The following is a 15,310-nucleotide window of genomic DNA, read 5'->3' as shown; positions in this document are numbered from 1 at the left end:
TGTTAGAAGTGGTTACTGGGTGTGGAGGATGAGAGGTGGGTGGAATCAGACCTGATAGCCGTTTCCTGGATAAAAAGAAACATATCATCAAATAACTCCAGGATGCGGTTGGATGATTGTATGAGGATGGTCCCATTATTGTATATGGTGATTGCTACTGCTGCTCTATAAATCGGTCGGGGACTATAGAAATGCTGAGACCATGAGGAGAGGTTTTCCTAAAGGTGAAGCTAAAGAGTAAAGGGATTTCCTCCACTGAGCTCTTCTCTTCATGCAAAGGACGTGGTCACTGGTTAGAGCTCCTTTGTTCATGGAGAAGTAGGGATCAGAGACCAGGGTCTCGGGTGTGATTTGAGAAGTCTATGTTTAAAACTTTTGGAAGCTTTTTTTGTCAGATTTGGTAGGTACTTAATAGTATAGGCACGGCTTCAGTTTGGAGGCAATTCTCTTTGGAAAATGAGGGGGTGAAGAGAGGAGGGGAAGGGGAACAGGGATCATTTGAAAGGCCACGTGTTGGGGACTAGGTAAGTAGCAGGCTGGGATGAAGTTAGGGACAATCGGTATAACAATTAGTAAATGATGAAGTAAAGACAATTAGCAAATGATGAAGTAAAGATCCGTGGGGTGAAGGGAGAGATAAGAATCCCTAGAGGATGCCTGGGTGAAACGCAGCAGGGAATGGGTGTAAAGATAGGAATAACTAAAGGGCGCACAGGTGAAACACAGCAGGGAGGGGGAAGAGGCTAAGAAGGGAACCTATCAAAAGAACGTATCAAATGGCCTCATCATAGGGCATCAATATGACCCTAATTACATATTTTACAGCATAGTTGTAGACAAACCGTTACAAAAGTGCAGGCTAGAACATGCCTGCGTACAAATCAAGGAAACAGACAAATTGTGAATGGCTATAGGATGTGATAAGTCCCCACGTGACCTTGGGGAAGATTGAGGTTAGTAGACAGAAGAGGCTCAGATTAATAAGCGTGAAAGAAAAAAAGAAACGATAGAGGGCACGATTGCATGGGCTAAATATGTTTCTGTGCAGTGAAGGAGAGGAATAGTACCCTTCCAAGATGGCTGCCCGCTCTACCTGAAATAGTGCTTAGGAGTCCTTCTTCTGTGTCAGGGGGCTCATGCTGCTGCGTTTTTTGGTGTTCCCAGTGCTCCAGGAGACCTAGCTTGGTTCCCATCTTGAATCCACAATGATATGTCCACCATTTCAAACAAGCAAAATGGACCCTATATGGGCAAAGTTTCAGAGGGGACCCACAAAATGGTTAAATATGTCAAAACATATTTTCTATTATTATGTTAAAATAACCTACATCACAAGCCTGCTAACTCTGTAAGAGACATAGACGAATGACAAGATCCATGGGGGCTTGAGATGGCTGATGCCACCCTAGTGACCAAACCGATGCCAGCCCAAACTCAGAAGAGTGAGATCGGATGCACCGGTGTTCCCAACCTATGTCCGTGATGCGAGTCCAGATAGCTGAAATGACCCACAGGGGGCAGGATCCGTGCTGGCAGTCCGGTGGACAATGCCAATCCCAGGAGAAGGTAATGAGGGAAGCGTCACAGAGAGGAGTGTCTCCCTCTTAGGGCAGCGCACACCAGTGTCAGGACCCCCAGCATCAAGCTCCAATGACCTGACTGCTCTGGAGGGAGGAAGGGGGAGACCAGCCTCGCAAGCCGCACTCACAATTGTCCTTGAGTGTATCGGCACAGGCCTCCACCACAAGCTGAGCACCCAGTCACCAGTCTCCTCTTCTCAGCAGTCTCCACCTCAGGCGAAGAAAGCTGGACGGTGTGGTGGCGAACAACACAAAGTCAGCGGAGACAGAGTAGAACAGACAGCTTGGAGTCACTGCAACAAACAGGTGTGCCAATGAGCAAAAGCAAGTTTCTCCCAAGGTATTTCAGCAGTTGCACAAGTAAATCCAAGATGGGTGGGTGGATGGCCGGGTATTGTCGGGTAATCACACAAATGTGGTCCCACACCCAGGAGCTTCCTTGCTGAGCTACTTCTTGGCAGCCATTTTGTGTATTTTGTATTCCCTGTACCTTAACACCCATTGAGCGAGGATGTTGAGGAACTAAATTTGTCTTACATTGGGAGCATACACATTGGTGATTTTAAAGTAAACCCAAAGCAATGTTCAAGGCGCCAGCGTATAGAGCCAATCTGGGTCTACAGACTTCTGCATTTGAATAAATAGTACTCCGGGGGGCCACACAGATCACAGTACTTTTAGCAAATGAGGAGTAATCAGTACCCAGTATTTGACCACCCCAGCCATGACTAATGCAAAAAGGAGTTTCTTGGATACACAAGAGATGGCATTTCAGCTCTTTAGACTGGAATGCAGACTATATTGTTTGGACAATACCACCATACCTTTCACGTTTCATGCAGTTATGAATTGAATAAGGCATTCATGCTCCCCAACTCCCTCCCTTCGCAATCGCTCTATTCCTTCTCTATGTCCGGCTGGAGAAGAAACAGGATCCCCCATGCAGCAACACGTGTAGTACACAGTCTTATCACAAAGCAGATAATCATTAACCAGCATAGGTCTCTCCACAGCTTGAAGCCCAACTTACTCATCACACCACTACCATTCAAACGTATCACTATTACCCAAATAAACAGCATTCTGTCCCAGATGGACCAGTGCAGCTTTGGCATATTTGATTGAGAAGATTGCACAGATAGAAACGAATAGTGTCAACTTCAATGTTCTTGGGACCCTACTTGCATTTTAAGGCCTTCACCACTGTAAAATACAGCTCAATCACCTCTATGAGTCAATCCCGGAATAATTCACATAAATAAATTGCTTTGGGGCCCACACCTCTTACAGTGTCATATGAGCATGGCCACCATCATGGGAGTCACCACTACACCCCAACTCAATAGATCTAGCGAGTCTTTTGCATCTGAGGACGAATCTGCAATCTCATTCCCAGTGGCTAAGTTCTTGTCTGGAATGCAGAGATTGGCTGTGCACCTCTACCACTGCTTGCTCCTCATCTACGTTTTGTCCAGATGGGCACAAGACTTCTAGGTTCTTCAGAATCATGGTCACTCTCTCTCAGCCTGTTGATTTTTGTCTATTCCTCTGTCCACAGGAGACACTCAACTGCCCTCCAACCAGTCTCACACAGCAGCCAAAGGTTCAATCAGATGCACTTTGTTCAGTTAAGTTGTTGATCAATGTTCTGACTGTGATGGCTGACCGAGCTGTTAGAAGAATGTTTCTGAAGAGTGATGGGGGACATGGGATAGAGGGGCAACCTGCCTGCTAGCTTTGACAACATTGAGAAATTCAGGTGGTGATAGTTCATTGAAGGACTGGAGAGGCTGTGTTAATCTTCCTATAGAGAGGTTTGTTGGAAATGGGTTAGTGCTGTTGTTTTTTGTGCTTTAAATATCAATCTGACATGTCTGCTTTTGTTGTGTAGAGTTGCCAGTTTGTGACAAACTTCCTGAAATATGGAATGGGTTCTTCAGTACATTTCGGAGTGTGGAATTCTGTAATTTATAACATTCTTTCGAGGCATTTTACGTTGTGGATTTTGCTTTAATATTAGTTTTTTCTATTATTCCCTTGTGGTCTGTTTTATCTGTGTAGGCTTTTTTTCTCTAGAGGGTTGCTTGTTTTGAACCAGGTCAAATTAAGTTTTGAGATTTGTTGTGTTATAGTTTTTAAATCTGCATTCATCCAAGGGGATTTTTTTCTATTGTTATGCTTTGATGTTTTTGGCGGTCATAATATATTATAGGCTTTATGTAATAATCCACTGAGTTTTTGAACAAGTTTATTGAGTAAAGATCTGTGTTTGGAAGTTAATAGGGTTTTTAGTTCCTGCAAACTCAGCATTCCAAAGTCGATATGTACTTGCAGGTAAGCAGAGTTTAGCTGGGATGAGTTGTGATGTCTTGTGCTGGAAGGTTATAAGGCAGTGGTTTGACCATGTGACTGGAGTAACCCTTTAGAATGTGAACAAGCATTTATTATAAGGTATTGTAAAGGAGCTGTTTGGAGGTGTTAGATTTTGCGCTGCTGAAGGTGATGTGCTATTGATGATTGTGTTAGCAGTACAGACACTGTTGGTGTGGAGCGTCGATATCCTAATCCAACAGGCTTAGGGGGAATTTTGGTGTGTGAGTGGTGGGGAGACATATTTAAACCTTGGGAGGTGGGCTGTGGAGTTGTCCTTGATTACTAGGACTATTGTGTAGTAGAGAAGGGGATGGGAGGTTATCAAGTGGGGTGCAAAGTGGCTTTCTTTTGCCTATTTTGAAGGTGGAAAGGGGATGGATGAGAGGTGCTGGTAGAGCAATGGTTGATAGATGAGTGAGTCATGTTGTGTATTTGTGGACTGAGTGGTTGGGGTCTGTTGCTTGGAAACGGAGGTACAGATGGGATAGAGGTTGCCTTATTTGTGCCGATAATAAGTGCACAGCGGACACGCGTTAGTAATCTGAGATGGATGAGGATTTGGGAATGTCAGATGCTTTACAAAGAAAGGTTGTGTGGGTGTTTGGGCTTGCATTGGTTTAGTAGTATTGACTGATATTGGTGAAGTGACTTGAGATGTAGAATTTGCATGTGAATGTTGAAGGAGAGGGGGAACGGTTGGGTGTTAGAGCAGAGACTGGGGAGCAGAGAGGGGATAAAATGAGGGCAGGAGGGCTAGAAGTAGGGAGAATACAGGGAAAGACAGGCTTATTCGAAGAGAGGACTAATAAAACAGTGCCGTCATGGGCTTTGGGTGGCAGGAAGAAGTGGGGTTGTGTAGGGGGGAGGATATGGAAACGGTTGATCAGAGGGTTGGCATGGGTCATATTTGAAGTAGGCAAAGGGTAAGGAAAGGATTTAGAGAGAAGAGAGTGTGTGAGTTTGAGGGGCATATGGATAACTACAGTATGGGTTGTTGCATAGTGGGGATAGGTGTTTTGGATTTGGGTTTAGCACAGAGCTGTGGTATGGGTAGAGGTGACGGGTCCCTGGTGTGGACGAAGGTGAAGAAGGGTATGTGGGAGTGTCTTCCAGAGGTGGATAGGGCTTGGTGGGTGAGGGCTGGTTAGAGTGATCTTGTTTGCTGGTACTGGTAGATGTGTGGTTGTTGAGATTGTGTGCATGTTTGTCGGTGTGGATGTCTTCTGGATAACATGGAGGGGTACAAAAACAGGCAGCATAGCTGGTCCTAGGCCCCATCAGTGTCAAACAGGAAAACCATCCCTTTGCTTGGACACCCAGGCTTTGAGATCGATATGGAGAGGGCTAGTATAGGAGGGTAGTGAGGTCATGTGCAGTCCAACATTGCTGAGATGAAGTGCCCAAACGGGATGATATCCAACCTGTGAAATGGAATTATTGTAAAAGTAGTGTCTCAGGTGCCAACCGTATAAGAACCAATATTGGCCAGCTGGAAAGAAATACAGTAAAGTAGCTAATGGGGCTCTTTCACTTTATTTTCTTCCATGTACTGTAGTGCAGCTGACCAGAAAAATGTTAACCCAGCTTGTTCTATTTTTAATACTCCCACATGACATTGTTTTATAATGTGATCTAGAATATTTAATAAAAATGTCAAATTGTTTGACAGAATAATCACTTACCATAGAATACATTCTACTCAATATCAAGCACAGAACTGCTTCATGGAAACACAACGTCTGTGAATGTTTGTAGCGATTTGAAAGAGACAATAGGGTGCTTGTAATGACAGCCCAATGAGTTTAATCTACAGAACTTCAGGTATTTGATAATTCATGGTAAAATGTCAAGGAAACTCAGATGACAGCACAGAATATGTGCAAGTGTAAGCACATTTTACACAGAAAAAGATAAATCAATTGTAAAGCCAATGTGAAGTAAATAAAAGAAATCCATACAGTGTACTGAAGAGGAAAGAAAGCTTTAACCACATCGAGAGTCACAGAAATTAGAGAACAAATCTTCACACTGAATTACTACATACATGATGGTGGTCAATAAACACTTAGGTTTCTGCCGAACTATTCACACCAGCGTCAGGCGTGTTCAAGTAACTGTGGAACAACGCGGAATAACACTCATTGCATAGGTACTGGTTATACAATTCTGAGGCCCTTCATAATGTAAACATAATAGAACACATTGTTTAACTGCATATGTACAATCAGCCCAGCATTTGTCTTCACATTAACTACCCCATACTTTACAAAACTGTTCTGTGCAATATCTAAAATACAAAGCATACTTCTTTCTTTAAAAATGTTGTTTTAGAGTATGACACAGCAAAGACCTTTTACATCTCTATAGGATGCAAATTGTTAATGTACATAGTTACAATTGCTTATGTCTCACCTTCAGAGTCATTTCAGAAGCGTACAAAGAATGTTAGGAACTGAATAACTTATGGAAGTGGAAAGAACAGGTAAGCACAAGAAATTGCTGTATGAGCAAAGCTCTCCAGCTAATAATCTTACATATTTTACATTTAAGTTTGAATAGAAAGCTAAGGCCAAGCTTATATGCTACCATAATTCCACTGTACCAGCACACAGCATCCATTAGAATCTGAATCCATTTTGGCTGCATGACACACAAGCAGGGATCTAGGAGAGGGATAACTAAACTATTCTTAATACTCGCGAGTTATTTTTGCTACCAATTTAATTTTGCTAATAATATGTATGCCGTTAACTTGATCCCAATATCAGTTTCAGCCAGCTAATGAAGCTATTTGTTAGGGTTTCAGGAATGATTCTCCGCCCCCTTTTTAAACATAACCAGGGTAGAGTTCAAATTACTTCCTCTACGCCCTAGCTTACCAAGAACAAATTTTAAATACACTGAAATACTACTAGAAATAGCCTACCCAGGAGGTGTAGTATGTATGCAGGATACATTATTTACAAGATTAGGGAAGGAAGAAAGTAGCATTATCATAGACATTTTGATATTGGCAATTTCCTACTAGATATCCTATCCCTAAATAAGCATATACAACAAGCCACAGAGCAAAATGATCACAACAAAGCTTTAATTGTCTTTCGTTCATTATGGAAACACCTCAGCATTTTTGCCTGTCATTTGTGGCAAAAACAAGATTTGACAAGATCATACACAAAAAGCCCCCTGTACATTATTAGAATTAGGTTGCTGAATTGCGCCCCAGCAACTCATTTTTACAATGTAAAAGTTGACCCCACAATTCATGTCCCAGACTGTTAGGGACACATTTCACCCAAACACAACACTCAGATGTTCTATTCTGTGACAAGTAAATATCACAATACTGACCAACTGTAATCAAATACATTAAAAAAGAATCCATGAACGTAATTTGAGTTTGGCGAGGCATCTTTCAGAAGCTATAATCAGATTTGCACTTCTGTTGTATTATTTCAAATACAAACTTAAAAAATAAATCAGTTATGTAATGTGTAGGGAATGATTACATGAGCAACATCATACACTTCATATTAAACTGCCTTCTATTCAAAGATACACTGACACAAAAAGATACACAACATGCATATACATCAAATTTACAAGAGACCCATTTTGTTCAAAGTATCAATGAAACATATGAGACAGATGTCAAGAGGCCAATTACTGGACATGAATGACCATTCGTTTCCTCAAAATAAAACTGAATGTTGGAAGTGATAAAAGATGCACACAGTTACTAAAGCACTGTATGCAAAGGCTTGAGCTTCATTCTTGAAGAATAAATGCAGATTAACAAAATCTGAAGAATGTTAATGGTTGCCCATACTTAGTTAATTTTCTGCAGTGAAATTAATTGGTAGATACAATTCCAAGCCTTTAAACACCTGTCAAATACCCAGTAATTTACCAAACATACGATACAAGAACAAGATGGCTCTCGCACATGAAAGGTTATTGTACTGAGCCAAACCTTGGCACTCCTTGCCTCCTTCTGCTCCTTCCGAGCAAAGATTCTCACAATTCACACCCTCTGTTAAAAGCCTGGCTGAACTTCACAGTCTGATTCTGAAGGTGTTGAATGCTGCCAGGTGTTCCAGACACTGTGCTCCCCTGCAATCCAATGAGTTGCCAGAACACGATGTCCATCATTGAAAAGGGAAGGATGCATTGTGTAATGAATGCCACAAGCTTGGACATCCAGGGCACAATGAGATGCTGCCCTATTTAGACATCATCCTGTGTGGGCACTGAAAGTTTATCTTCCTGCATCACTTTGCCCCTCAAACATCCAGTGCGAGTCAAGAGGTACCCTGCCGTTTTTGCTGCTGACTTCGTATCACTTCCAACTGTTTTTTACATTGCTGATAGTATGTAGACAGGCTTTTGCTTTCATCCAAAAGCTTTTTATGCTCTTGCACTAAACGTGATGTGTTCTGTTGGTCTTTTTCATCCTGGTCCAGTTCTGCTATTAGTTCTTGCCTAAAAAATATTTTTAAAAAGCGTAAAACAATATATAACCTTCAGTAAACAACCATACAACATCCAGATTTAAGCCACACATGTATAATCTCATTTGAAATAAAATTTGCTGACTGCACAAAGTGCACAAACAAATTTTAAATGCGTGCAAAAAGGACAAAAATATCTTCGTGGAGATTCTGGTACCCTTCACTCCTGCTCTCCCTCCTCTAGTAGAGGGCAATTCGAAAGTTCTTCTGGTAGGACCACACACATGATGCGATCCCCGATGTTGTGCTGACAACCATCCATACACAGTTTATTAGAAGTTTTTTCTGATAAGCAAAACTAAACAACAAGCTAGAATATACTGCACATGGATAAGTGGGTGGATACTGTAAATAGGGCTGCACAGCTAATAATAAAATGTTCAATAAAGAAATCCCTCATCTGCAATTTTGAACACATTCCTTTCAAACTAATTGAGAATCTTCAGACAGCATATGCAGAGAGCAAAATCTTTTCTAGATTAAGCTTTAATCACTAATGCTTGCAAACAGTACGCCAAAGAGTCCACATTACTGTCCTATAAATGTCTGCAATGCACTCAGGAAGGCAGTCAATGTTGCCTTGGTTTTGGCGAAATAACATTCCTGAAAACCCTGTGATCCTATCAATTAGTAGTACACTATCTACCTGGCTATAGCCACTTAATTGTACAAAGGCCAACATAAATTTTGAAAGCAGCTCTTTTTCAGTTACACATCCAGACCTCTGTAAATGTTCAGATAATGTTTTCTTTTTTGATTGTGGCTGGAAAAAAAGGATAATGTTACTTACCCAGTTAGCATCTGTTCTTGGCATGTAGAGCTGTAGATTCAAATGTTTTGCATACTCCTGCCATCTAAGTTTTGGGCCAGATGTTGGAGTGGAGAAGCGTGGCTCAATGGTTAGAGCGGCAGACCCTGATGCAGAGGTCTGGTCCGGGACCAGAGTTCAATTCCCGTCTCGGCGGCTCTTGGACTCTATTTCCCCGGACCTGATAATTCTCGCCTTGGTGCCTAGTCTAATCATGGGTCCCACTCTGTGGGCAATAGCTTGCTTAATCTCCACAACGGCCCCAGCAGCGCTGTGGATGCCTGGCTTCACCTTGGGGGTGCCCAGGAGTGACATTTCACAGGAAAGCCAGGATGGGTTCCACAGCGGTATGAATACAGCGCTACGAGGCCTCCGGGTAGAAGTGCGCTATATAAATACTCTACATTTACATTTATGTTTGCAAGTGTAGTGTATAGATGTTCATGCGTATAAATGTATAATGAAGAACTGCAACAACTACAGGTACCCAGGGAGACAGGTGGGCACATGTGAATCTACAGCTCTACATGCCAAGAACAGTTGCTTACTGGGTAAGTCACATTATCGTTTCGAGGGATGTGGGCTGTAGATACACATGCTTTGCGTAGATTAAAAAGCAGTATATACCCAAAGCGTGGCTAACCTGTAGATGTTGCAATTTTTGGGAACAGTGTTTTAAGTACTGCTCGGCCTACATTAGCTTGTTGACGTGCTAACACATCTACACAATAGTGTTTGGTAAATGTGTGTGGTGTAGACCATGTAGCTGCCTTACATATGTCAGCTAGCGGAATGTTAACTTAAAAGGCCCCGGAAGCCCATATTTGCAAATGGAATGCGCCCTAGGGGGTATAGTTAAAGATCTTTTAGCTTTAGTGTAGCATGTTTGAATGCATTTAACAATCCACCTGGCAATACCAGATTTAGAGACATGGTTGCCTTTAAGAGGAGGAGCAAATGCTACAAACAGTTGTTTTGCAGAAGTCCTTTGTTCTATCTATGTAGTACAATAAAGCTTTTTTAACGTCTAGCGTGTGAAGAGCGTATGCTGCTACGGAATCAGGTTGAGGAAAGAAGACTGGTAACTCAACCGATTGGTTTAGAAGAAAAGCAGAAACTACTCTGGGAAGGAATTTGGGACCGGTATGGAGAACTATCCTGTCTTGGTGTAGCTAAAAGAAAGGTTCCTCTAGCGTTAATGCCTGTAGCTCACCTACTCTCCTCAGTGATGTGATTGCAATGAGGAAAGCAACTTTCCATGAGAGGAATTGCAAAGGGCTCTTGTGCAATGGTTCAACAGGTGGACCCATGAGCCTTATGAGAACAATGTTGAGATTCCACACTGGGGAAGGAGTCGTCCTTGGTGGTATTACTCTTTTGAAGCCTTCCATGAAAGCTTTGATTACTGGAACTCTGAATAGTTACAAATGTTGCCTACTTTGTAAGTACGCATCTACTGCTGCAAGGTGCAAACAAATAGATGTAAAAACTAGTCCTGTTCGCTCTAAATGTAACAGGTAACAGATAATAGTTTTTATGGAAGCATCTAAAGGATTGAATTTCTTGTTGCAGTATAAAACCTGGTGGTAGGCCTTCTTGCTTCTTTTAGAATATTCATACAGTCTGGAGGCAAGATGGCGGACGCAGCGTTGTCCGAGTGAGACAGGCTCTCTGCTACGCCTCACCGGCACCCCCCCCCCCGCTTATCTGACTTCACCAACTTGGAAAGAAAACAGCTTCTGAGTTGCTGGTAATCCTCGAGGAATGCGGAGCGATATATTTCGATTTCAGCGGCTTCAGGGGACCCGACAAACTTACCTCTGCATTGTGTCCCGCTCTGCTCTACAGCACTCTGTGGACCTTCCGACGATTGCCAGACGCGGCTACTACAAGCGCCTGTAGCTCTGTAGCTGCTACGCCGCCTAATCTCTGGCTGTATTCGTGGCAGGCATCTGTACGGCTCGCGGAAAACCAGTGCCGGATTGTGATCCCATTCTTTCTTTCACGCATTACACGAGCTGATCCTATGCCACCAAAGAACACTACCGGCGCCGCTATGACCGGCAAAGGGAAGGGCCCTTGTACTCGGGCCACATCGGCAACCGCAGCAACTGCAGTAAGAGCACCCTCAATCCTAACAACAGTGGCTCCTCCTAGCGAATCTGTCTTAGTCAGCAGAGACATGGACATGACTACTCAAGTAAGTGCTAATACCCCGAATTGTCGACGCAGTGATTAGCAATTTGGCTCAAAGAGGCAGATCCTCTTCTTTGGACTTGGGTAACCTGGAAAAAAATACCGGTATAGCGGATGGTATCAATCCTAGAATACCGGGCATGTTTAAAAAGAAAGCTCAGCTTAAGGGCAAATCTCTTGCGCCAGAAGTAGTAATTGCCCCCACTCTGCAACCTCAACAACCTGTGACCTTACAACAGCAGAAAACGATGGGGGTATCAGTTAGTAAGGAGGGCCAAACAACTCTGCAGCTGGATATTTTTAATCCCGGTTTAGGGATCCTCCAGCAAGTCATCTCTGATGAAGATTCGGGGGGACACTGCCGGTAAATTTTATTCACTATCTGACTTATCCAACTTATCTGGCACTGATAGTATCGATAACGATTGGGCTGATGATAGGAGTCTGACTGGCTCTGTTCCACTGGAGGAAGACGAGGGTAGCGACGTGGGAGTTAATACGGTCCGAAGAGTTTCTCTCTCAGCTTGTCTTCCTGCGACACGAATATCTCCTACTCAGTACTCTTTAAATGATGGATCCCTCTCTTGGCCCCCCCTCCTTACGAACCTATCTCCCTTGGCAATAATGGTATAATATCATCACTCAGAGAGTCTGCAGGTCTGGCCGACGGTATTAATGTAAATGCCGATAAAAACGAGGCTCATCAAGGGAATCAGACTGCACCAGACTCTGAAATCACGCTTGCAACAATTCTCCAAACAATTACATTACATCGTGAGGAGACAAGGGCAGAGGCTTTACGTGTGCATGGGGCGGTCCGTAAACTTCAGAATACAGTGCGCCGGATTACAAAGTCAACTAGTGAACTGACTATACGGGTTGCTGAAGCTGAAACAAGAATTTCAACAGTTGAAGACGAAATTGTTCAACAAAAATCAGAAGTGGCTGCTTTAACTGCCCTTAGAGATAATATTAACTGGAAGTTAATCAATTTGGAGAACAGAGGGAGAAGAAATAATCTCAGAGTTTTAGGTATTCCTGAAGGCTCTGAGGGGAGTAATATCCGGCAGTTTGTTCAAGAGTTATTCTCGGAAGCATTTCCTGATTTAATCCAATGGGACTGGGAGCGTGAACTGCAAAGAGTCCATCGATTTCCCTTTCATAAACGTATTGGCAGTAACTCTACTCTACTCTACTAGACCTATTTTGATTTGTCTAAATAATTTTCTTCTACGAGAAATTCTATATGATTTAGCTGGACCTGATCGAAAGAGAAAGGGAAAGGGTTTTGAGTTTTTTGTTCGTCCTGATTATTACCAGGCAACAGTACAACAGCGCTGGCATCTCCGACAGCTGATACCCCAGTTTCAAGCTAAGGGAGTCACTGCTTTTTTTGTTAAATCCTTCCAAGTTAAAAGTTATTTATAAAGAGAAAATGTCTTTCTTTGTTTCAGAGATAGTAGCTAAAAACTATCTAGCTACAACAGTGTAATGTCGCGTTTTGTTTTTGACTTATCCTAGCAAATAGCAAAATAGCACAAATGGTAATGATGTTAACTCTTTTTCTGCATTTTTGACTACAGTAATGATGCTGAAATGTTGGTCTTTCAGGCATTTTCTTTGGCATTTTCTCATTGCTTGTATTTTGGGGGTGGGGATGACCGATGGGGGCACAGCCAGCTTTTCTCTCCATCAACTATGGGGACTTGTCAGTCCCTTTGTCTCCTTTGGGTGGGCTTCAGAGTGGGTTGGGTGGGCTTTGAGGGGAGGGGGGGTTCGGGTGGGGCAAGGAAAAACAGTAAAAGAATATTTTGTGCAGCACTATTTTGTGATCTTTTCAAATCATGTCATTTAATCATTTTATGGGTAGATTCAAGTAACCACTGTGTGATTCTCTTTCGTATAATCTGTCTTGAAAATGGATAGATTTATAATGTGTTCATGGAACATTTGTGGCTTAATTAATAGGAGGAAAAAGGGGATTATGGCTCAAATCTTGAAAACTATGAGTCTACCTCTTGTGCATTCAAGAAACTCATATAGCCTGGAAGAATAGGAACTGGTTTAAAGATCTCGGTCTTGAATTAATTGGCTGTTCTCGACAGGGTACAACCACAAGAGGAGTCACGATTTTAATACGGTACGGGCGGGGTACAAGTATACGTGTTAAAGAGGATCCCTTGGGTTGATGGGTAATCAGTGAATTACGTCTGGACGCTACGGTTTTGACTATTTGTACTATCTATGGCCCTAACTCAGATGATCCGGACATGCTGAATCAGTTAAGTATAGAGTTAGCACTGTGGCCATCTCCCCTAATTCTATGTGGGGATCTTAAGTTGCATTTGGATGGGCAAGTCGACATCTCTAGTAATTACATATATGGTGTTAAGAAGAAAAATGTATTCAAGGCTATTAAAGGGATCATCGACGAATTTGGGTTGGTTGACATAAGTTATCTAAAGGGAGGGGGTGCTCCGGGGAGTACTTTTTATACTGCCCCGCACCAGAGACATTTTCGTCTTGATTACTTCTTTGCAACAGCAGGATTTATAAACTCTGACAAAAATATCAGGTTTGAAATCTTTCTTAAAGTAATCTCGGACCACAACCCTATTATTTTTGATATAGAAGTCAACTCTAGCTCACCCTTGAGGTCTTGGACATTCGAGCGGAAATTATTACTTGATCCCCTTTATATTGAATATATGGGGAAGTGGATCCCTGAGTTCTTCTTAATTAATCAAGGTTCAGCATCAATTGAAATGGTGTGGGATGCTTTTAAATCTGGGGTTAGGGGAGAAACGCTCAGTTACTCAATCCACAAACAACGGGAAATGCGGAAGACAGCAGATATTGAGCTGGGTAAATTGCGAGGTATTGAAGTACAGTTGATGACGGCTTGCGGTAGAGGATCAAATACCAACTTAATTTTAAACAAATTAGCTATTCAGAAAGCAAGAATATATCAACATTTTGCTGCAGACCTAGCCCAACAAATTGCTGTCTTCAGATCTGAAGTTTACGAGGTGGGAGAAAACTCGGGGAGACTGTTAGCGAAGAGATTGCGACAGAAGGAGGTGTCTGCAAGGATAGATAAAATGATGGATGATTCTGGTAAATTATACGACACTCCTTCCGAAATACTAGGGGTCTTCCGCGAGTTCTATCGTAAATTATATACAGAGGATATTATTGGTGGTATTGAAGGAAGGCTAGCTGAGTTTAGTGCAGCCTTACCCAACATCATCTTGACACCCGAGGAGTCTCAGCAATTAGATGCACCTATTACTTGGGAAGAGATAGATCAATCTCTAACGTCATTAGCTTTAGGCAAGGCTGTGGGACCCGATGCTATTCCTTTGGAATTTTTCAGAACTTTCTGAACTATTCTCAAAAAAGATTTGACTACACTTTTTCTGGAAGCCCAAAAGGGGAAGGCACCACCCTTGTGGCAGTCTTCCATCATCACTATTTTTCTCAAGAAAGATAAATCGCCCCTGCTACCATATTCTTTTAGGCCCATATCGCTAATTAATGCGGATAGTAAGGTTTATTCCAAGATCCTGGCTTCACGCTTGTCCAGTATTATTACACCTCTGATTTAAAAATTTCAACACGGGTTTATTCCCTCTAGAGATACGGCGGATCATATACGCCGTTTAATCACATTTCTGGATTGGGCTCAGGCAACCGGCTCTACTATTGGGGTAACCCTGTTGGATGCTGAGAAAGCATTCGACAGGGTTGCCTGGGCATACATGTGGGATTCTCTGACCAGTAAGGGATTTGGCTCAGGTATCCTAACCGCTCTGAAAACGATGTATTATTCTCCTATTGCT

General features: G+C 42.5%; 1 protein-coding gene across 5 annotated transcripts in view; it reads right to left on the bottom strand.

Moving 5' to 3' along the window:
• Positions 1 to 5,739: 5,739 nt before the first annotated feature.
• Positions 5,740 to 15,310, bottom strand: part of MAP3K7 (mitogen-activated protein kinase kinase kinase 7) — a 323,646-nt gene continuing 314,075 nt past the window's right edge. For all 5 annotated transcript variants that reach the window (XM_078648255.1, XM_078648256.1, XM_078648254.1 and 2 more), the window contains one exon: positions 5,740 to 8,435. In XM_078648255.1, the coding sequence (XP_078504381.1) occupies positions 8,255 to 8,435 (181 nt within the window). In that variant the 3' untranslated portion in view covers positions 5,740 to 8,254. The remainder of the gene's footprint in view (positions 8,436 to 15,310) is intronic.

Source organism: Lissotriton helveticus, chromosome 6 (assembly GCF_964261635.1).
Source record: "Lissotriton helveticus chromosome 6, aLisHel1.1, whole genome shotgun sequence".
In the NCBI taxonomy this organism is placed as follows: Eukaryota; Metazoa; Chordata; class Amphibia; order Caudata; family Salamandridae; genus Lissotriton; species Lissotriton helveticus.
The sequence above is the reverse complement of the archived record's forward strand: the minus strand, read 5'-3'. Positions and strand labels throughout refer to the sequence as shown.